Source organism: Xenopus laevis, chromosome 1L (assembly GCF_017654675.1).
Source record: "Xenopus laevis strain J_2021 chromosome 1L, Xenopus_laevis_v10.1, whole genome shotgun sequence".
Classification (NCBI taxonomy): Eukaryota; Metazoa; Chordata; class Amphibia; order Anura; family Pipidae; genus Xenopus; species Xenopus laevis.
In genome coordinates, this window is record NC_054371.1 from 87,216,444 (window position 1) to 87,238,798 (window position 22,355).

Consider the following 22,355-nt stretch of genomic DNA (forward strand, 5'->3'; position numbering starts at 1 on the left):
GCCCTTCTGGCTGAGTTCCTGATTTTGCACATGATCTGGTATCCTTACATTTGTTCTGAAACTGATGTTTGGGCCTGAAGGATTGATAGGGAAGACCTTGCTGAAGTGTGGTGGATATGTTTATGTACAGTCTGAATTTCAATATAAATCCTAGTAAAATAACAGGTTTGGGAGAAACAAAAGAAGTAAAGGACTCAAGTGCAGGATTATTAATTGGGGTACTACTATACTTGGGTTCCTGGGCCCTGGTGCAGCTCCACCTCAGCTGTAATCATAGACCCAACTATCAGCTTAAGGTTTCAAGCGAAGCAGATCTAAAATTGACCTTTCCAGCACTTATGTTACAGTATCAAGTCATGGCTCGGAACCACTGCATTTACAGGTGCACTTCAATGACCATAGTACTCAAATTATTAGGCTGTTCTCTAAAACTTTCAGAATGGAGTGAACATAGTGACCGTAACAGTGATTTGTTATATAAGTAGCAGTGCCAATGTGAAGCTACAGCCTAATTTTTGGCTCTATAATGCTTGACTATTTGGAATAATGTTGTCATAAAGACATTGGGTTATATAATGTTTTTGTATACAGTTATAAACAAATACACTCTCTATGCATGTATGATACTATACTGTGCAAACATTTTAAAAAACTTTGATTGCTATCCTTAATGTAACATAACCATGTTAGAACCATGTATGAGGGCAAATTATTTCCAATGGCAGCCTGATTTCCAAGACTATATTTATCTGCAATTAAAGATGGCAGATAAACTCAGCAGTCACTTTATCAGGCCCCTAGATATACAAACGGGGATCATGTTGCAATTTTAGTGCGCCTCTGTAGAATTAACTATATAATCCCTATTATTCTATTTGTAGCCTTCATTAGGGTGGAAGAACAGCTCTGCTAGGGACCAAGGTTTATCTTTGCAAAAAGGCAATATATTTGCACAATTTCTTGCATAATGTGATTTCATTCAGCATAACTGTTGATGCATTATCTAAGGTTAATTCTACAACAACTTTTCAGCTAATCCCACTCTGGTTCTAATTTTTATTCTGAGTAGTGATTGCTATTTGCTGTGCAGATGGTTCCCTTGTACCTCTTATACAAAAGCTGCCTTGCATGTTGGTATGCAGACTATAACGGAACATAAATTTTTGCTGAACGGTTCCAGACTCTAGAAATACTTGAAATGCCTTAAGGATAGGACAGCGTAAAAAGAATTGATAATTTATAGTTCGGCAGTGCCTATGCCATAACATGTGACAGTGTCTTGTAAATCTAACTATTGTGACCCAAGATGCTCTTACAAGTTCCTAATGGGTATGGCGTCATATGAACAAAAGGCCTCACATTCTGAAGGAAGCAGCCCTGTGTTAGAATGAAGCTACTTTGTCAAGATTATTGAAAAGTCAAACCTGGAATTTGTGTGCGGATGTGATCTATTTTCTTCTGTTCAAAACGGTACCTTTCTCTACCACCATCTTTGTGTTTGTCTGGTGACAGCACTGCGGATGTGATCTATTTTCTTCTGTTCAAAACGGTACCTTTCTCTACCACCATCTTTGTGTTTGTCTGGTGACAGCACTTACTTGCCTCGATGAAGCTGCTGTTGAGCTTGGAATGTGTTCGTTTTCTTTTTATATTCCAAATTGCATAGAAATCGCGGTTTATAATGCTATCCTTAGCCACACTTTATGGCTGCTCAGTGCTTATTTCATTATTCATTTGTAAACTCTGAAAGTTAGTTAATTTATGGTGCCTAATTAAAGAGATGATTAAAGAAGGATCGCCATGAAGGAGGAAGAATGGTCTTATTTAGATGACCAACAAAAGGCATAGCATGTTAGTTATGACATATCTTACGGCTATTATATCTGCATCTACGCTTAATGAAGTCAAACTACTTTCTGGCTCATATGGACTAATAAGCTAATGCAGTGCTGTCCAAGTTCTGTGGTACAGAGGGCCAAAATTTTACTGGCCTATGTGGAGGAGGGCCGATAATGGAAGTCAGTGTTTGCCACTACCCCTTTTAAACCACACCCACTGTAAACCACACCCATATTACCACAAGAACTTTTAAGATCATATCCACATTAACAGTGGTAGCACACCAAAAAACCAAATGGTTGGTGCTCACTGCAGGGAAATCACTCATACAGTATGTGAAAAATTGAAGGCATGTGAAAAACATACCCTTAAATCCATATGCCTCATCCCCCCAACACATGATTAAACACCTCAGGGGCCCTTAACAACAATTTCCAAATGCTAACAAACCCCAAGAACAAACCCCTAACAGGTTTACATTCCACAGGTAGCATACGGCAAGCAGAGAACGGCACACACAAGCAACACTGGGCATGCAGAAAATGGCACACACAGGGAGGCAGGGCTGGGCCAAGGTATTTTTGCACCCTAGACAAGGGCTTCAATCAGTGACCCCACCCAGTCCTGCATTACCATTTCCCACCTTACCAGTCATATAGCCCCCTGTACCTGTGCCAGCACCTATCATATTGCCTCAATTTGTACCTATACCAATGGCAGTCAATCCCTCAGATTGCCCCCAAGCCCCAATCTGTACCTGTGCCAGCATAAGACAAAACATCCATCATATTTTTACCCCCAATCTGTACCTATGCCAGCAGCAACCAAAAGAATCCATCATATTGCCCCAATTTGTATCTGTTCCAGCAGTAGCCAAAAATCCACCATATTGCCCCATGTACCTGAGCCAGCATCAGCCAATCCCTTATATTGCCCCCAATCTGTACCTGTGCCAGCATCAACCAAAAAATACACACTATTGCCTCCATATATGTACTTGTGCCAGCAGCAGACAAATATCCATCATATCATCTGTTTACCTGTGCAAGTAGCAGCCAAGATATTGCCCACAAATATGTACCTGTGCCAGCAGCTGCCAAAAGGGAGCTGGGGAGTGATTCTGTCTAATATGTACTACATACAGTGACACAGTGATGGTGCCCCATTAGCGTTTTGAATAAGGTGTGAACAGGTGAACAATGTGGGCAGTTTCAGTCTGGTATGTAAGGTAAATGAGATCCAAAGGTTCTGCAGTTCACTCCCTTTGCCGGTAAAGGATCTGTTCTCCCTCAGATCGACCACAATGTGAAAAACCCTTCCTTCATACGAAGATATACCAGCGCTAAAAGCTTAGGGATAGACACCAAAAGAAACAAGAATACAATATAGTGTCGTATTTTCAAATAATATATGCACCCCTTTGTGCAATTGCTATACAGTGTGGTTTGAAGTCTTCCACCAAGGGATTCAAGTGCCCTTTATCCGTGACTTTTATAAATATACGTGGCCACCTCCTGTGTGGGGTAATGGGTACTTACAAACATTTAGATTTGCCACTAGCATATAGTAAGATTCTTTGTCCCAGTCCTGGTTAGCTTTAGGTTTCTAAAAACATATGCTAAAATCGTGTAAAAACTTCTTTAATATAGTAAAAAGATAAAAATACAGATTGCACTCACATATGTGTGCTTAGAATAAGCATAAAAACAGTTTGTCTTGGGGTTCTCAAGTCCTGCGTTCCACTATAGATGTTTTAATTGCCTGGCGTTTGTTGGTAGGACACGCGCTCCTGGTCTCCCTCTGATGACGTCACTGTTCACTGTAGTAAGGCCCTAAATAATAAGCAATTTCAATTTATCTTCAATTTATCTTCTTAGAATCAGTCAACTTAACAATGTTTTGGAGACCTAAATTAAATTTGCTGTAAGGCCCAGTAGCATCTAGTTAACCCAGTGGTCATTAGCTCAGCATAAGTGATATGGGGTGCAGATATGCATTCCCCAGACCTTTAGCAATGTGAGATAATTAGTAAGATTAGCAGGAGCCCCTAAAATCCCAGGTGTAACATAAAAGATGAACATTAATTACCACATAAATTATATTAATAAATACAGGTATGGGACCTGTAATCCAGAATGCTCGTGACCTGGGGTTTTCTGGATAACGGATCTTTCTGTAATCTGAATCTTCATACCTAAAGTCTACTAGAAAATCATGTAAACATGAAATAAACCCAATAGGCTTGTTTTTCTTACAATAAGGATTACTTATATCTTAGTTTGGATCAAATACAAGCTACTGTTGTATTATTACAGAGAAAAAGGAAAACATTTTAAAAAATTTGGATTATTTGATTATAATGGAGTTGGACTTTCTGTAATTCTGAGATTTTTGCATAATGGGTTTCCAGATAACGGATCCCATACCTCATCATCATCATCTGTTATACCTGTTGTTATGAATTTAGGAGTGGCTGCTTACTTTCCTTGTGTCTGTGTAAAACTGGCCATACACAGGTGATATTGCCTGACCAAGTTAGAAGCTTATCGACCAATGTGCAGTGTCAAAACGATGTCCTCCTTGGCATATATTTTCTCTCAACAAACCCATAATGTGGCTGATTATAAAGGCTAAATATGGGCATGGCCTGGCAAAGCAACAGCAGGATATATCCCCTCCTAGGCTTTCCCATAGTCTGTTAAGAGAACGTAGTGTAGCTTTTTTGGTATTCCACTTCACTAGGAATTACTGTCCTTTCAAGAACAGAGAAACTAAAGTGACATATTGTGCTGGCTACATTCTGGTTCAGCATGACGTGCCTGGGTCAAGGAATAAATTGGAACATAGATAGAGAAATGTTACCAAAATTTGACATATTTAGAAATTGTTGAAAAACTATTATTGGGAAAAAATTGGATTTTCAAAATCTGTTGTTACAAAGAGTGGTGTATAAAACAGTGTTGTTTTTATGTTCCAACAGCTATATTAATAAATCAGCTGAGTATGTATTTAGGAATACAATCTAGTTCACAGCGTGCAACAAGGAGTGGTGTTAAAAGCAGGCGCTGTTTCAGTCCCCTGAGCTTTGATTTGTTTCATTGTCATGAGATTGTTTGCTTTTTTAGAACTTGGGGGTGCGGTTCCTGGGCCTTCCGCCAGGCCCACAGATATCAGCTTTCTACTTTAAATGCAAACTCTTATGTTTGAAAGAGGAAGATCAGTACTTGTTCTTTGTAAAACTGAAAGGTTGCTTTGTTATATGTCATGTTGCTCGAAAAAGTCGTGGATACAGAAAGGACAGCACAGTGGATCGGGGACACCATTTTGTTCTGACCAAGGTACTAATCAGCATTAAGCTTGTATATATACCTAAAGTTTGCGTGGGTTGACAGTGTGTTATATCCTGGCACTCAGGGCAGCCATCAGGGGGGGACAGGGGAGAGAGTTGTAGGGGGCCCCGAGGGTAAGGGGGGCCCAGCCACGCCACACTTACTCGATTAGCCGGGCCCCCCATCTTTCTGAGAGCTGCTGACTTCGGGAAGGCATGGATGTTTAAGGGGCCCTGGCCACCAATTTTCTCATAATGTGGGGGGCCCTGGCCACCAATTTTTCTTTTCTCATGGGGGGCCCTGGCCACAAATGTTTTTTATGGGGGGCCCTGACCACCAATATCTTTTTATTTTTTATTAACACGTGGGAACCCTAGCCACCAATATTTTTTTAGTTTTTTTACTGTGCGGTGGGAGGCGGACCTGTAGGTGGGGCTTGCGGTGGGTGCAGCCCAGGGGGCCCAGGAAATTTTGTCATATGGGGCCCTGCGATTTCTGATGGCGGTCCTGCTGGCACTAGAAGGGATAATGAGCTTTTGTGCCTAGTTCAACTGCATTTGTCTTGCTACCAGCAATAAAATGCCACTGTGAGTCATGTGATTGTATATGAGTGCACTGATGGGCTCTGATCCGACTTAAACCAAGTAAAACCAAGGGCTGGTCACAAACCAGATTATTATTATCCTGACGACGGTTCAGAGAGAACCGAAACGCGTTGATGTGGGGTAGATTGTAACACTCCAATAAAAAGTATTTTTCACAACACCCGTGAGTGCTCTTAAATGATCCAATATGCTAATTTCTGAAGTAGCACCCGGGGCCTGACGTTCTGAGGGTGAGTGCCGGTTCTACTACATGATATATATATATATATATATATATATATATATATATATATATAATAAAGTTCATGGAAGTTAATATGTATGAATATATTAGTTTGTTTATTATATGTATGTATATAACTTCCAAGAACTTTAATTCCTTACCTAACAAAAACCAAACTGAATGGAAGTGAATACTGATAAGGCGGCAGTGAACATATTACACCATTGTTCATGTCAGATTTATGAACTGGCTAATGAGTAATATGTCACAACCTCTCCCAAGTTAAGTCTGTAACACATCAGTTTCACCAGGTCCTGTCTGACACCATTGGTTTACAAACTTGTCACAGAACTGTGGGAGTATGCTCTGACAGGATGCCTGCCAAGAAGGTGGCAGCTTTTTTGATTTGTGTTAGATGATGTGTAAAAATTTACAAACAGAGACACTGAAAAGAGTTCTTTTTCTGAAATCAAAAGGCTAATGAAAAAAAGTTGCCTGTATCTTTCATGGTGAAGTGGTTTGTCTGCAATTTTTGCAGCATTGGGTAGGGAAAATAACAGGAGCTGAGACATGGTGCTGAGACTGTTTATACTGTATCTTTTTAGTTTTCATGGTGCATCACAATTTGGCATGTCCTAATGTCTGCCATGGTTCCAAACAGAGAAATGAGGTATTCATGTAACCACAGGGTTGTATAGGACAGCAGACGGCAAATTATAAACCTTTGCATGTTGTTTTAGAAGACAATGCAATTGCTGCCTAATATATAAGGTCTGTGGATCAAAATAAATGTATAGCACTGAAAAAGAAAAGAAATGAATAGAAGGAAAATAAAAACATTTGGGCCTCAATATCAACACGTGAATATAGAATAAAGGTCACTGTAAATAGTTAGACGTCAAAGCTACTTCCATACTGTAATTTAAAGTCTGTTGAAACTGAATATTCCTCTAGGATTCCAGAATCTTGTGACTGCCTCAAGTTACTTTCCTTATGGATCATTGTGTTTCCCTAAAGATGTTCTTCCTTTGTGCTTAGTTCCCATAGAGACAACATAGCTGCAGGCCTCTCTCAGCATCTCTCCTGCCTGGGAAGCTGAACTTTCACAGCTGGAGCACACTCTTCAGCATTTTCTGCTTTGTTAGAGTTTCACCGGTTTATTGTTGGCCAACAAATAACTGGAGTTTCACCTGAGGAGTTATGCCTCGTTTCAAACACACAATGGATGAAAATTACCCTTTGCAGAGGCATTCTCTGTTCCCTTAAATGCCACACACGGTTCTAAAACTGTAAATTCTTCCGAGGTGGTTTTTTTGTGTGAATCCCTTGTAATGTGGAATCTGAACATTTCTTTTAAAGCAGTCTGTGTAGAAATACAGTTGTTATAACAATGGTACTTAGTATTGTATCTAAAGGAGAACATTCATTTTCACAAGCAGCACATACTAATATGTCTGTAAATGATCAGAATCTAAGGTACTTGGGCCTTTTTTTGCATTTAGCAAAACGAAGCCTACCCAGTATCAAACGCTGTCTATAACTTGTAGCTTGGCCTACTTCTGTGTAGACTGACCAGACCTTGAAATGTATCCTTGTTGTGGAAAGGCCACCTAGGCCCGGGCCTAGGGCGGCAGGATTTTAGGGGGGCGGTATGCTACCCAACCACACCCTTATTGGTTCAAGAACACTGGGGATGTGCTGGAGATACAAGCATTTCTCAAATTCCCAGCACTCCAATCCCCATTACTCCGGTCCCCATTATGAAAATTTTCACGAATAAAGGGGAGAAAACAGGGGAGACGGACAACAGTGGGCCTAGGGGCGTCCGCTACGTAAATCCAGCCCTGCTTGTTGCAGTTCCTGTGGTTTTAAAGTAGTACCTTTAGCCACAATTACGGGATTTATAAGTTATTACAAAGTAATTACCATGAACCATAAACTGTATAAGAGGGAGTTAATTCTCATCCATTAAAGTTTGTTGAAGGGAGACAAATGCATTCATCTGATGCATGTCTGCACGTCTCATGTTCCCTTTCAAGCTTAAGCTAGTAGGAACAGCAGCCCTGCACAGATTCTGATCTCTAAAGCAGCACCAACATGGGCTGTGTGATCCAGTAACTATCAAATACTGAAGGTTAATCCCATTAAAAATCGAAAAGGTCATTTAAAACCCCAGGGGCACAAGAACAATAAGGGGTGCAAGAGCATGTTCCTTAGTGCCCATTTTAACAGCAATTGCACCCCCGGGGTTGTTTTTCTCTGCATGAAATACAGGATCAAAAATACCCACCTGCCTTTGGGCTTCCTTCTGCTCTCTAACTTGCACTAACTAACTAACTTTGCACACTGGTGGAAACATTGTGAATGAGGCCTGTAATGTCTGTAACATGCATATCATGAAATAACGTATGTGTGCAAGTCAGCCAAAAACATAATAATGAGCATGTTTATGCCAGGTGTAAAAAAAGAAAATATTCCGCTTTTCCGAAACTGTCAGCAAATCAGACCTGTTCCTACTTATTATTAATAGACAACTGCAGGCTGCTTGAGGCACATCATCTTCCTTTGCACCACTATCTTGTAACACAAAGGTTAGCAGATAATTTGAAAAATCAGGAATACATTTTCAAAAAATATATATTGCATATCACTTTGGCCTTTCTAGCTGGATTTTCTAGAATTATGCCTGTTAGCATGATCTGCTAAACTTATGTTATAGGGCTATAGGACTCATCCAAATCATAATTTGGACTTGTACATTCACATTCACTCTTACTTAGAAGTGATGCCAGATGAGTATTTCAATTGCTATGATCCTCTCAAGGAGAATCATAGCAATCAATTACCAAGTACCTCTCATGCAAGTACAATGGAAGAAATTGCCCATTCTCCTACTGATTAATGATTGGCAGGGAAAGAATTCTGTTCTTTGCTGTCTTTATTAAGGGCACTGTTGCAATCAGAATTCCCTGTACTTTTACAGTGCAATATAAGTATAAGCCTATTTGTTACCCAAATAATTGAATAATGATAAACTTTTTATATGATACTGACATATATGTCTGGTGTTTACAGACATTAACTAGCTTACCTGCATGAATATTTTTGGAGTGTGGGAGGAAACAAATCTGTAGAGGCATATTAGTCCTGCCAACATATATGGGTTAAGACATAGGGGTTTTAGGTGTCTGGACTTCTTATGGTTTGCTAGCTATATTATTTATTCCATTTATTATGTTGTTATATATGTTGTATTATCTTACATATATGTAATATTGTATGGCATTGTTGGCACTCATTATTCAGGATTCAGAAATGGCAATGTTAGAATAAAGGCAATGTTGGGTTCTCTTGTTGATAATACAATTATCTGCATGATGGAGTGTCCTTCTGTGGAAATTCTGCAAATAAGCAAAAAAGATTTATATTAGTACATATACCTAACCTGCTTGCCACTGCTTAGGAATTCTGCATGTAAGATAAGTTTATTCAATAAATATGGCTTTCTTTGATAGTTAAACTACTATCTCATACAATTAGAATGCTTCTAGTAGTCAAAATTATAAGTTAAGTAGCAATGCTCTGTTTTGGGCTTAGAGAAGATAAATGGTGGATGAGGTAAAAAGGTTAGAGAAAAAGGGGAGAAACTGCAAGTTACATGGCTCATTGGGAATTCCTAAAAGATAGATGACGGGAGCTCGAGATACCATGGTGAGAGTGGCTGAGGGAGTTACTATAATGCCTGACATTGAAGAGTTTGGAGAAGATTGAAAGGATATTAGTTTAAAGGTTTTTACTGCAATTTAGAAGTTGAGGTGTGAAAAGATGGATGATATTGAACATCATGTATCATTTTCACAAGTGATTTATGTGATCTGTAGCTGAGGCATCAGACTCCCCTGACAGTGTGGTCAAAGTTTAAATCTTAAAACAGGGCAACATCGGAAGCATTACAGGGATTAATGAGGACATTTAACCTTTAAATGGGCAGAGCTCATCTGCAATTTATTTTTCATGAGCAGAACCCTATTTAAAGAGGCCCCTTGCAAAGTTGTAACGCTTAAAATGTGACAAAAAATAAACAATACAGAATGGTGGTGTTCCAGCTCCCAGTTGGCCTCTGAAACAGACTGGGCAACCCTAATGTAAATGCCAAATAATATCAGTTATAAGGAGTAATTTTTGTTTTGCAAATTTAGTTGGTTAATAATATTTAAAAAAAAAAACAAAAAACATGGGCATCTTTATATATTCAAGTTTATTGGCTGGGCCCTTACTTTTCTTCCCTTTTCACTAGTTATTATTGTTAAATCAAGAGTGTGTTATTTGGCATCAGACTTGTTTTTAGTTTTGACTTGCTAAAAGTGCACCCTGAGTAGTTGCAGTGTTGACAGTAGTATTATTGTGCTAGTTGTACTCGTCTTGCAATTGTTTTAGATCTATGCATGTGCCTATAAGATTACAATTCAATCATGGGTGGAAGAGTTAGCAGCTGGTGTGCCATGTATGGGCACTTTAAGAGTGCTGCTTTAAATAATCATTCACTGGTATGTGAATATTATGTCAGCTTTATATTCCCTTTTACCATCACAAGAGTAGCGAATGTGAACCCACATCAGTCTGTTGACAGACTCAGCTATTTTCAATCCCTTATCTGTTTGTTTTAAATCATTCCAAGACAAAAATATTTGTTGTCTGCTGATAAGCATACTTTTAACCCTTTATTTAGTTTAGAAATTGCATTTGAAGCAGCAATGTGCCTGCAAAATGAGCATGCCCCAAATAGTCTGACGGCCCAACTCCTTGTGCAAACAGTAGGAATGGCTCACTTTACATTTACTTGTCACTTCAGTGGGCTTGGTACCTAACACCTTATTAATAGTAAAGTAGTCACTTACGTCCTTGAATGTGTTTAGCCTACTGCATGAATAATGAATTAAGGAAGATGTGTAACATTAGCACTGGAGAAATGCACTTGTGAACATCCTAAATGCTATAAAAAAAACTCCATTGTAATGTGGGGATTATGTCTGCCTTCCAAACAAGGAGTACTTTGTTTTTCCTGCAACAAAATTCCGCAGAACAACAGAAACACCCAGCAGAACAACAATTTATTCAAAATAAATGCTAATCCTTTGCTGCTGCTTGACTGTCAAGTGTGTACAGGTACAAAAACCAGGCCATATGGACTTTGTGACTAAGGGAAATAGGAACAGGACTGTATTGCTGTTCCAGTGCTTATTGGGCTCTGTATTGCTTAGGAGGTAGTTATGTACAACAAAGGCGAAACAGGTAATAGAAATATCACAACATGTGGGTGTTTGAAAATATGTTTTTCCAACAAAGAAAGACTTAGTTTTGCACCTGACTACTAAAGCAAATTGCTGATAACATTAAGTAAATTGTGTTGCAACTGCTTCCCTCTAATCTGGAGGAAATAAAGTAATTTGTGCATAATTAAGAAACCATTTGCATGTATTTCTGAATGGCTTATTGACCTATAGCCCCATTAATTCCTGATTTTGTGCCTTGAAAATGGTATGAACCAGGATAAGAATCCTTCTCTTGTTGATATCCTTCTCTTGTTGATATCCAGAGCAAACATGTCACCTGGAATGACTAATGACACATTGGTTCCTTGATTAGAATAATGGTACCTTGTATAAGCTGATTCTGGGTTTGTCTAGTCAATACAGACTTTTGCAGTGTGTTCATGTATACTCAGCATATGTTATAGTAAAATGATGAGCAAAAGGAAAGTTGGCTGTGGCCTAAATGTTTTTCCAGACCACTGCTTCCAAGTAATCCATGTCTCGGACTAATGCAATGTTTGTGCGAATTGCTCACATTCACCTCTGCAGGGATTTGTTTCTAACTCCATAATCAGCTGTTACACAGAAGCTGACTTAAAGAATGCAGTAATAGAGTCCTTTAAACTGCCAAGGCATTATAAACAACAACATTACTGCCGACTCTCTCTCTAGTTATCCAGCCAGACAGGTTACATAATAATAAAAACAGGTTGCTTTTTACAGCACTGAATGTACTGACTGCTAATTATAGTGTATTGTTATATTGTATTAAATTGTATTGTCACTGTGTACATCTAGAAACAAACTATATCTGAAAATGTTTAAGGCACCATACATAATTGGTAAGTCTATTCGCAAATCTTGTGTGGGCAAAGTTTCTCTCTATGTGGCTTGAGCCCTGTCCTACATCAATATTTGTAGTATAGGTATGGGACCGTATCCGGAAACCTGTTATCTAGAAAGCTCTGAAATACAGAAAGGTCATCTCCCATAGACTCTATTTTAATCCAATAATTCAAAATGTTAAAAATGATTTCCTTTTTCTCTGTAGTAATAAAACAGTACCTTTTACTTGATTCAAACTAAGATATAATTTAGTCTTTATTGGAGGAAAAACAGTCCTATTGGGTGTATTTTATATTTGACTTCTTAGCAGACTTAAGGGGGCAAATTCACTAAGATGCGAAGTTGCGCCAGGCGCAACTTCGCCACACTTCGCCACACTTTGCCGCACTTCCCCACCGAAAATCCGAAGTTGCGCACAAGGGTAGCGTAAGGTTGCGAAGTTGCGCTAGCGTTTATTCGCTATATAAAGCGAAGTTGCGCTAGTGAAGGCTAATTTGCATACAGCGCGAAATTCAAATTTCAATGGAGGAACACGTATCTGCACTACAAATGCCTAGAAAATCTTCAAAACAGCAAATAAAATTTTTATTTTGCCCTACACATGTGCCCACTGTCTAGGTAAGTTGCCATGAGTCAGGAAATGTAGGGGGGAGGAAGGGGAGCCCCAAAAAATTTTCGATCTTTTTCAGCCTATCACCCATCATGTAGAAAACACGCCAGCGTTTTTTGGGACTTAGAAAAAAAATTAACTTTTTTTTAAACAATCCCTATCTACTCTATTGCGCTTCGCCAGGTCTGAGGTGGCGAAGGAAGTCTAGCGTAAAAGGTATCGTTCAGTACACTGCGCAAGTTAGTGAATTTGCGTAGTTTAGTCGCTAGCGAAGATTCGCCTGGCGTAAGGTTGCGAAGTAACACTAGCGAAACTACGCCAGCGTTCGTTAGTGAATTTGCGCAGTAGCGAAAATGCCAAACGCTAGCGAATTAACGCTAGCGTTCGGCGCTTCGCGCCTTAGTGAATTTGCCCCAAGGTGTGAAGATCCAATTTATGGAAAGATCACTTATTCACTTACTCAGGTACTGAGCATTCTGGATAATAGGTTCCATTCCTGTATTTCTATTCAGGTTTAGTGATTTACTCCTGTGTAGTAGGATAGATTAAGACATTCTTATTGTTTACCCTGCGTGTTCTCATACAGCAAACTGTAGTACAGTAAGTGAATAAGGAATAAAGCAGTATGGCTTATCAGTAAATGCAACAAAGGCATGTTCACATCAGACTTATTGTACTATCTATTTAATTTAATGCATCAGAACAACTATTGAGTTACAAAAGACTAAACATTATGATTTTATTATAAATATTCTTATAGAGGCTTAGCGTAATCATATCATCAATGCTATGCATTTAATATATTATGACCATTGGAGAGACCTAGGGGCAGGTTTATCAAAACTGTTGATTGAACTGTTGAGTATAGAGATATCCCTTTTTCTTTAAGCTGGGCATAGACGCACAGATCCGATCCTATCCTCGATTCGTACGATTTTCGGATCGTGTGTGGAGAGTGCCGACATCTTTCGTCCGACGGAGATCGGTTGTTTGGTCGATCGGACAGGTTTGATTTTGACCCGACCGATTCCGCCGGAGTACGGCCGAAAGTTCAGATTACACCCGATATAGCCATGCTCGTTAATGGCTTATCGGGGAAAGACCCGCTCGTTTGGTGATGTCGCCAAACGAGCGGATCTTTGCGTCTATGGCCACCGTTACTCTAATCAACATTGACATTATCCCTTGTATTAATTAGTTTAAGGGTAAGGGCACACCTGGCGATTCGGGGAGATTTAATCGCCTGGCGACTAATCGCCTCTTCTTTGGGATGACTAATCTCCCCGAATGGCTTCCCCCTGTTTTGCGTCGGCTATAATGAAAAGTCGCCTGCAGCATGGCACATGCGGCGCTTCATATTCCGAAGTCGCCCGAAGTTTCCTCGTGAGGCAACTTTGGGCGACTTTGGAATACGTAGTGCCGCGTGTGCCATGCCGCAGACAACTTATCATTATAGCCGGCGCAAGACAGGGGGAAGCCGTTCGGGAAGATTAGTCAAATTTATATAGATTTATCAAAATTTAAGATTAGAGCTCACCAGACAAAATCCCTCACTTCCCATATTTATTTCTTTGGGATTTTAAGAATCATATTTACCAACAGGTAACATTTAGAGTTCACCATTTGATTAATACATACCTAAAAATGCCATAGGAATGAATAGAAGGCCAGTTAATTTTTTTTTATGGTAATCTCACTTATTGATAAATCTGCCCCTTGGACAGTGTAATGAATGAGAATTTCAAACCAGTTTAGCAGCTCCCTCAGCACAATAACCTGGTATATTAGACTCCACACACAAAATTACCTATTTAACTTTTTACAAATAGACTTGATCTGCTTGCTTTGTGATTTTGTATAAAAATCTTTGCAGTTTAATAATAATAATCCCTACAATGTGCATGGATGACATGCCACATTTCTTTTTAAAAAGACAAATTATAAAAGACAACCTAAAATTACAGTCTGACACCTGCATGGTATTTAAGTGCCTGTATAGGGCCTGCCTCCTTGCATGCATGGAATGTAAATCATGTGAAGCATCTGAGCTACAGCTCAGCTCAAATCCAAATATTGGATATACCTGCTACTACCAGATATTGGAAGGGGGGTCCATAGATCAATATTCGACCAATCCAATTGTATCTAGTTTAAATCTTAGTTACCTTTTGGTGTGAAATAAACTAAATTGCATGATATAAATGATATGAAATAAGATAATAAAATTAATATAACTTCACAAACATATCCTTCTCTGTTTTCACAGGGAAACATTTGTTGATACAAATCTAGTTGAATCTCCTGGTACTATATCCATATCCAGAGAACAGTTGCTTGAACCCACTGACTAACCTAACAGCATGCTCTGTGGAAGAACCCAGACTGCGGATTTAAAATAGGTAATTAATAAATTCTTATTTTACATTGGCATTAAGATTAGTCTTTCTTCCCACTGACTGCCATGTGATCTTTCTCCCTCTTTAGAAAAAAGCCTGAAGTATATGCTTTCCATAGACAGGAAACTCCTGGAAAAATAACTTTAACATCTTACACCTGTCTACTGAGAAAGACAGAGAACATCATGGGCTAGTTAATAAACCCTGGTACAGGGACTATTGTCATACTAATTATCTGTGAATTGTGGGCCCCATACTATTCCTGCTCTGGGAATCTCTTGTTTTTATTTTGCCCCAGAATTGATCTTGATCTAGATAATGTAGACAATCATCATCATATTTTTAAAAACAAAAAAAGTGTCATTGAGGGCAATGCAACACGGTGCTATTTGTCTTTTAAGTCGCAGCAAATCACAGGCAATAGTAGCACCTTGTGTCTTTGCCCTAAAAATTGTCTGTTTTTAAATAGGCAGACCAAGTGATTAACCTGCACTGAGTGATATCCCCAAAACAAATCTAGGAGGACAAAAACCCTCAGACTGCCCAGTTCAGTAAGTGAATGCTATCAGATGTTTGATACTGCAGAATCTATGCAGAAATTCTTAGAATACTGCACAGTGTGATAAGGAAATATAGATTAATTACATCTGAGTCGGGATCCAGTATAAGGTATTGTATTATTATAACACAGATATGGAAACTATTTTCAGACTTTAAATTGACCTTTCCAAAATGTAGAGCTTTCTGGATAATGGGTTGTAGATAATGGATCACATAACTGTACATGACACTATCATAGTCCACATTGTATAGTGTGAACTAATTTTTGTTGCATTCCATTATAGAGAGAGCAAACTGATAATTCATCCACATTCTTGGCATTCTACCAAATTATTGGAGTCCCAACCTGATCCCAGCATGATGCAGGTATCACAGGGAACGATCGGATCTCCATGGCACCAAGCCTACCACTCAAGGTAAGACATGGCCTGTGAGAGTTAAATGATTTATAGGCATTGATTTACACCATGCATTGAAGAAAGCACAACACTTTATAATAATACTTATTTTTTTCTGTGTAGGGGTCTGTGTTCCCAGTCCTGAATATAAACGAATATCTTGATGCTTTATAAATAACATTTAATAATAAATGCTGTGTACAGTTCAAAAGAAAATGTTGGCGCTTAGACAGAACAGGCTGAGCTTGTGTATTTTATAAATGAAGAATGTGACAGGTCCAATGGTGTTTGGATCTACAGATCAGGGAGGTCCACAGCTAGCAAAATGCCCTTCTTGGTTGGCAACTGCTTCCCTGCAGACCATAATAACAGGACACTTCTGCCACGATCACAGAAATACACTAGCACTACAACTACAACAGCAATATTGCCCACCCCCTGCCAAGGTCTGGGAATAAGGGAAGGAGTAGCAGCAGCATGGCTGCCTAGACCATTTATTGGTCCCAAGTTTAACAGAATTTACTGGTCTTCACAACAAAATCTTGTTAGAGGCCCCCTAAACCTTTGCAAAGATGATATATTGAAACTATGCATAAGTCAGGACCCCACTGGACCTATTATAGTCCTGTGACCCCTCCATAAGCCACTGTGTTCCTGCCTCCATTGTTACCAACTAGAATAATTGTTCGCTGACTTTCTTTATAAAATAAAACACTGACTTTCATACCTAACAGAATGAGAGGAGATGGGAAAGGCAACTTAAACATCCTGAAAAGTATTCTAGACGGAAGGTAGGCCCAAGGTTCAATTGTGTCCACAAATCCCAGCCGGCTCCCACTTGTATCCCTCCAAGTCCGCAAATTTGTCACTGAAATAAAAAAGCCAGCACCAAAGGCACGGGAGACAGACAAACAAGCCAATAGGGTAATATTGTTTTACGTTGTTGCCACCTCTTATGTGAGGAACAGACCAATTGTTTCACCATATATGTGTTACCCTCATTTGCTATTGACCTCCACCAAAGAGTTAAAAAGACTTTCCTTAAAAACTTGTTTAGGTGGGTACTCACAAACAGGGAATATCAACTCGCACGTAAAATCATGAAGCGCTTCTCCCTGTATAAACTGTGAATCAACATGCAGCAGCAAATAGTGTAAAAATACCTTTTTAATATTCTTAAAAACAAAACTTAAACTGCACTCACATGGCAAAAGTTTATAAAAAGCATATCTATGCACCGTCCTCCTGGAGGCTCCCCCTGTATGCACCCATCCGGACAAAGAAAGTCCCAAGAGGGTCAGAAGTAACTTGGGAAGATGTGGTAGCGTTTCTTTGCGTTCGTTCCGCGTGTGCGATGCTGGGCGCCTTACAGTGACGTCACCTGCCTTATGCGTTTCGTCTTGCGACTTCTTCAGAGGCTTGATTTCTGCTGCGCATGTGTGAATCTTTTATTCCGTCTCTCTATGCGTCACTTAGCGGTTCCTCCTCCTGGGTCTTCTGTTGCTATGGGGACGCGTCGCTCTCTGGTTCCTGAGTTTTGTGTTGCCATGGGGACGCGTAGTTGTAAATATTTGGACTTTACTCACGCTTATAGTATACAAAGTTCTCTTTGTGGCTATTTGGCCAGTCTTTCTTTTGAAAGAACCGATAGTGTCAATAGTTAATTCAAGCAACAAATTATTATAGAGTACATTTATGTAGAACCAATATTGCATATTTTAATTGATATAATAACAAAAACCACTCCTAACAAAAAAAATTAAAAATATATATAAAAAATATATAGATATAGAATAAAATGGGAAAAAGTAGAAAAAATAGAGAAAAAATAGAGAAAAAAAATTATATATAATATAATAAAACATTCTGTTAACCATTCGCACATTTCTGGATGGGTGATCCTATTTTCTTTAATTTTACATATTTGGACATTCTGGTTTTTACAGGAATGCTCTCAGATTTATATCTATATTGAGGCCATTTGGTACCGATGTTTCCATTTGATATATCCATTTACTTTCTATCTGTAACGTTTTTTTCACCAAATCACCCCCTCTCCATCCTCTCCTTATCTGTTCTATACCCCAAAATTTTAGACCTTTTGGATTCTTCCCGTGTGCTATTTTAAAGTGTTTGGATACACTATGAGTGTCTAAGCCTTTCTCTATATTCCTTATATGTTCTCTCATTCTGTCTCGCAGCGATCTATTTGTCTTTCCAATATATTGGAGTCCACATGGGCACTCTAGACAGTAGATAACATTTTGTGTGGTACATTTTATACATTGTCTAATTTTGTGTACTTTTTTTGTAACATTTGACATAAATTGTTTTTTCTTTATGCCATATTTACATGCTTTACATGTTGCTCTTGAGGGTAACCACCATCCTCGGTGGATACAAAACATACCTTTTGGGCCAAATGTGCAGGGTAAAAAGAAACTGTTCAGAACAAGAACATATAGAGAAACAGTTGAGTTTCATGAGCAATAGATTTAAGGAAAGGGGCTATAATAAAGGCCTAATTAAACAAACTGTTGAAAAAGTCCAGAAAATTGCTAGGACAATGCTTTTAGAGGGTAAGTCAAAGAAACAGAATGAGGACAATGAAATAGTATTTTCAACTACATATAATCCAATAGCGAAAGAAATAGGGGGTATCATCAAAAAACACTGGGATATATTAAAAGGAGATGTAAAACTCAATCAATCCCTCCCCCCTCAGCCAAGGATAGTGTTTAAAAAACCAAAAAATTTCAGACAAGTTCTTACACATAACCATTTGGTAACTGATAGTATAAAACGTAAAGAAACAGATAATTCTTGGTTGGGCTTCTTCCCGTGTGCAACATGTAAAGCATGTAAATATGGCATAAAGAAAAAACAATTTATGTCAAGTGTTACAAAAAAAGTACACAAAATTAGACAATGTATAAAATGTACCACACAAAATGTTATCTACTGTCTAGAGTGCCCATGTGGACTCCAATATATTGGAAAGACAAATAGATCGCTGCGAGACAGAATGAGAGAACATATAAGGAATATAGAGAAAGGCTTAGACACTCATAGTGTATCCAAACACTTTAAAATAGCACACGGGAAGAATCCAAAAGGTCTAAAATTTTGGGGTATAGAACAGATAAGGAGAAGATGGAGAGGGGGTGATTTGGTGAAAAAAACATTACAGATAGAAAGTAAATGGATATATCAAATGGAAACATCGGTACCAAATGGCCTCAATATAGATATAAATCTGAGAGCATTCCTGTAAAAACCAGAATGTCCAAATATGTAAAATTAAAGAAAATAGGATCACCCATCCAGAAATGTGCGAATGGTTAACAGAATGTTTTATTATATTATATATAATTTTTTATTCTCTATTTTTTCTACTTTTTCCCATTTTATTCTATATATATATTTTTTTTATATATATTTTTTAATTTTTTTTGTTAGGAGTGGTTTTTGTTATTATATCAATTAAAATATGCAATATTGGTTCTACATAAATGTACTCTATAATAATTTGTTGCTTGAATTAACTATTGACACTATCGGTTCTTTCAAAAGAAAGACTGGCCAAATAGCCACAAAGAGAACTTTGTATACTATAAGCGTGAGTAAAGTCCAAATATTTACAACTACGCGTCCCCATGGCAACACAAAACTCAGAGAGCGACCTGTCCCCATAGCAACAGAAGACCCAGGAGGAGGAACCGCTAAGTGACGCATAGAGAATAAAAGATTCACACATGCGCAGCAGACGCATGTGAATAAAAGATTCACACATGCGCAGCAGAAATCAAGCCTCTGAAGAAGTCGCAAGACGAAACGCGTAAGGCAGGTGACGTCACTGTAAGGCGCCCAGCATCGCACATGCCGAACGAACGCAAAGAAACGCTACCATATCTTCCCAAGTTACTTCTGACCCTCTTGGGATTTTCTTTGTGCGGACGGGTGCATACAGGGGGAGCCTCCAGGAGGACGGTGCATAGATATGCTTTTTATAAACTTATGCCATGTGAGTGCATTTTAAGTTTTGTTTTTAAGAATATTAAAAAGGTATTTTTACACTATTTGCTGCTGCATGTTGATTCACAGTTTATACAAGGAGAAGCGCTTCATGATTTCACGTGCGAGTTCATATTCCCTGTTTGTGAGTACCCACCTAAACAAGTTTTTAAGGAAAATCTTTTTAACTCTTTGGTGGAGGTCAATAGCAAATGAGGGTAACACATATATGGTGAAACAATTGGTCTGTTCTTCACATAAGAGGTGGCAACAACGTAAAACAATATTACCCTATTGGCTTGTTTGTCTGTCTCCCGTGCCTTTGGCGCTGACTTTTTTATTTCAGTGACAACTTAAACATCCTGTCAACCATTACCGTTAAATGATAGAACTACCAAGCAAACACATTATATTTACACTTACTGGCTAGGAATAACTACTATGTCAGGGCAAGAGAATTAAAGTGTGTTTGCTGCTTCATATTAGCAAGCACACAATGACTAAAGCATTTTTGGCCTATGACTATTGTGAATTTTCCCTCACAATGTCTATGGGTTTTATTGTGTTTTTATCTTCCAGTACAGGCCATAGTCTCAGTTTGTACTTAGTCATGCTGTTATTCATATATTTGTTTTATTATTGCACTGCTGCAAATATTCCAGTTTTGCAGCCTGTACTCGGGGTATGAATGTTCCAGTAATCTTAACTGCTTTTTCACAATAGAACGGGAAGAAATCATAGCATACCTAAAAAAAATCTTGTAACATCAGACAAGAATTTGTGCAGATGTCTGTATGAGTGAGCGAGCAGTAGATAACTCACAGTGCACATTGCTGAATTGGCCATGCCAAAAGTCTTACATCATTTGCAATCCTCTGAGGGTGAGCAGTTAGGGATTTCCAGGGAATGTTGATCATTCAGAATGCACAGCACACACACACTGTTTTGCTTAGCACTGGAAGTCTAAGACATTAAGGGGCAAATTTACTTATGGTCGAATATCGAGGGTTAATTAACCCTCGATATTCGACTGTTGAATTGAAATCCTTCGACTTCGAATATCGAAGTCGAAGGATTTACCGCAATTAAATCCTTAGAATCGTTCGATTCGAAGGATTTTAATCCATCGATCGAACGATTTTTCTTCTACCTAAAAATTGTTCCAAAGCCCATGGGGACCTTCCCCATAGGCTTACATTGACTTCGGTAGGTTTCAGGTGGTGAACTAGAAGTTGAAGTTGAAAGTTTTTTTTAAAGAGACTTTGACTATCGAATGGTCGAATAGTGGAACGATTTTTAGTTTGAAACGTTCGATTCGAAGTTGTAGTTGAAGGTCGAAGAAGCCAATTCGATGGTCGAAGTAGCCAAAAAAAACATTCGAAATTCGAAGTTTTTTTTATTCTATTCCTTCACTTCAAGTAAATGGGCCCCTAACTTTCACCAGAATCTTGTTTCTACAAGGGTGCCACAATGTCCAATATGGCTGCAGCCAAGCTAATGTGGTGGTATCCATGTGGCATTCACAAGTCAGTTGGTAAAAGTGTTCCAAAATGTAACTTTGGGCACCCACACACAAATGCTTGACTGCACACTGATGCTTCATGGCACAGCAGAGGTAACTTTGGTCAACTTTTAAAAAAAAACATATATTTTCCCACCACTGATTTATTGCCAGTAGGAAAGCATTTTGGGTTGAATTGTTGCCCTTGGTGGTGCAGATTTAAACATGGACGACAAATCTCCCAGTCTGACAGTACCCTAACCCCATATGTAATTAAAGTCACTAAGTTTGCCCAGGAGCAGTAACCCATAGCAACCAATAGGATGTTTGCTTTTAAACAGCTACCTGCCTTTTGTTACATAACCCCCTTAGGCGTCAGAATATATTTTCCTGTTATTTAAAGGAGAATTCAACCCTTTACCAAAAAAACCTGTACCCCCCACTCGGAAGATGGCTGTGTGGAGCACCGATGCCTGAATCTGCTTTGAGGGGCAAGTAAAAAGTAAGGGGCATTTCCCCGGGCGGCAGTTAGGCTGGGGGGAGGAGGGAGGGGGTCTACGTGGGGTGAGGGTAGGGTTTTTTTTTTTGCTAAAGGGTTGAATTCTCCTTTAAGAGCCTGTCCCGTTGTCCCAACAGTTTGCCAACAGAACCAATAAATGGATATATTAGTATAATCTCTTTTATTATGTACTTCTTATTGTCTGGGTTTCCAAGGCACACA

The 22,355-nt window shown here is 38.8% G+C and overlaps 1 protein-coding gene across 5 annotated transcripts in view; it reads left to right on the forward strand.

The window, feature by feature from the left end:
* The window catches only part of shroom3.L (shroom family member 3 L homeolog), a 113,249-nt gene that overhangs the window by 59,698 nt on the left and 31,196 nt on the right, over nt 1–22,355 (forward strand). For 2 of the 5 annotated variants that reach the window (XM_041582563.1, XM_018249423.2), the window contains exons 2-3: nt 15,031–15,163; nt 16,006–16,137. In XM_041582563.1, the coding sequence (XP_041438497.1) occupies nt 16,079–16,137 (59 nt within the window). In that variant the 5' untranslated portion in view covers nt 15,031–15,163; nt 16,006–16,078. 5 annotated transcript variants of the gene reach the window in all.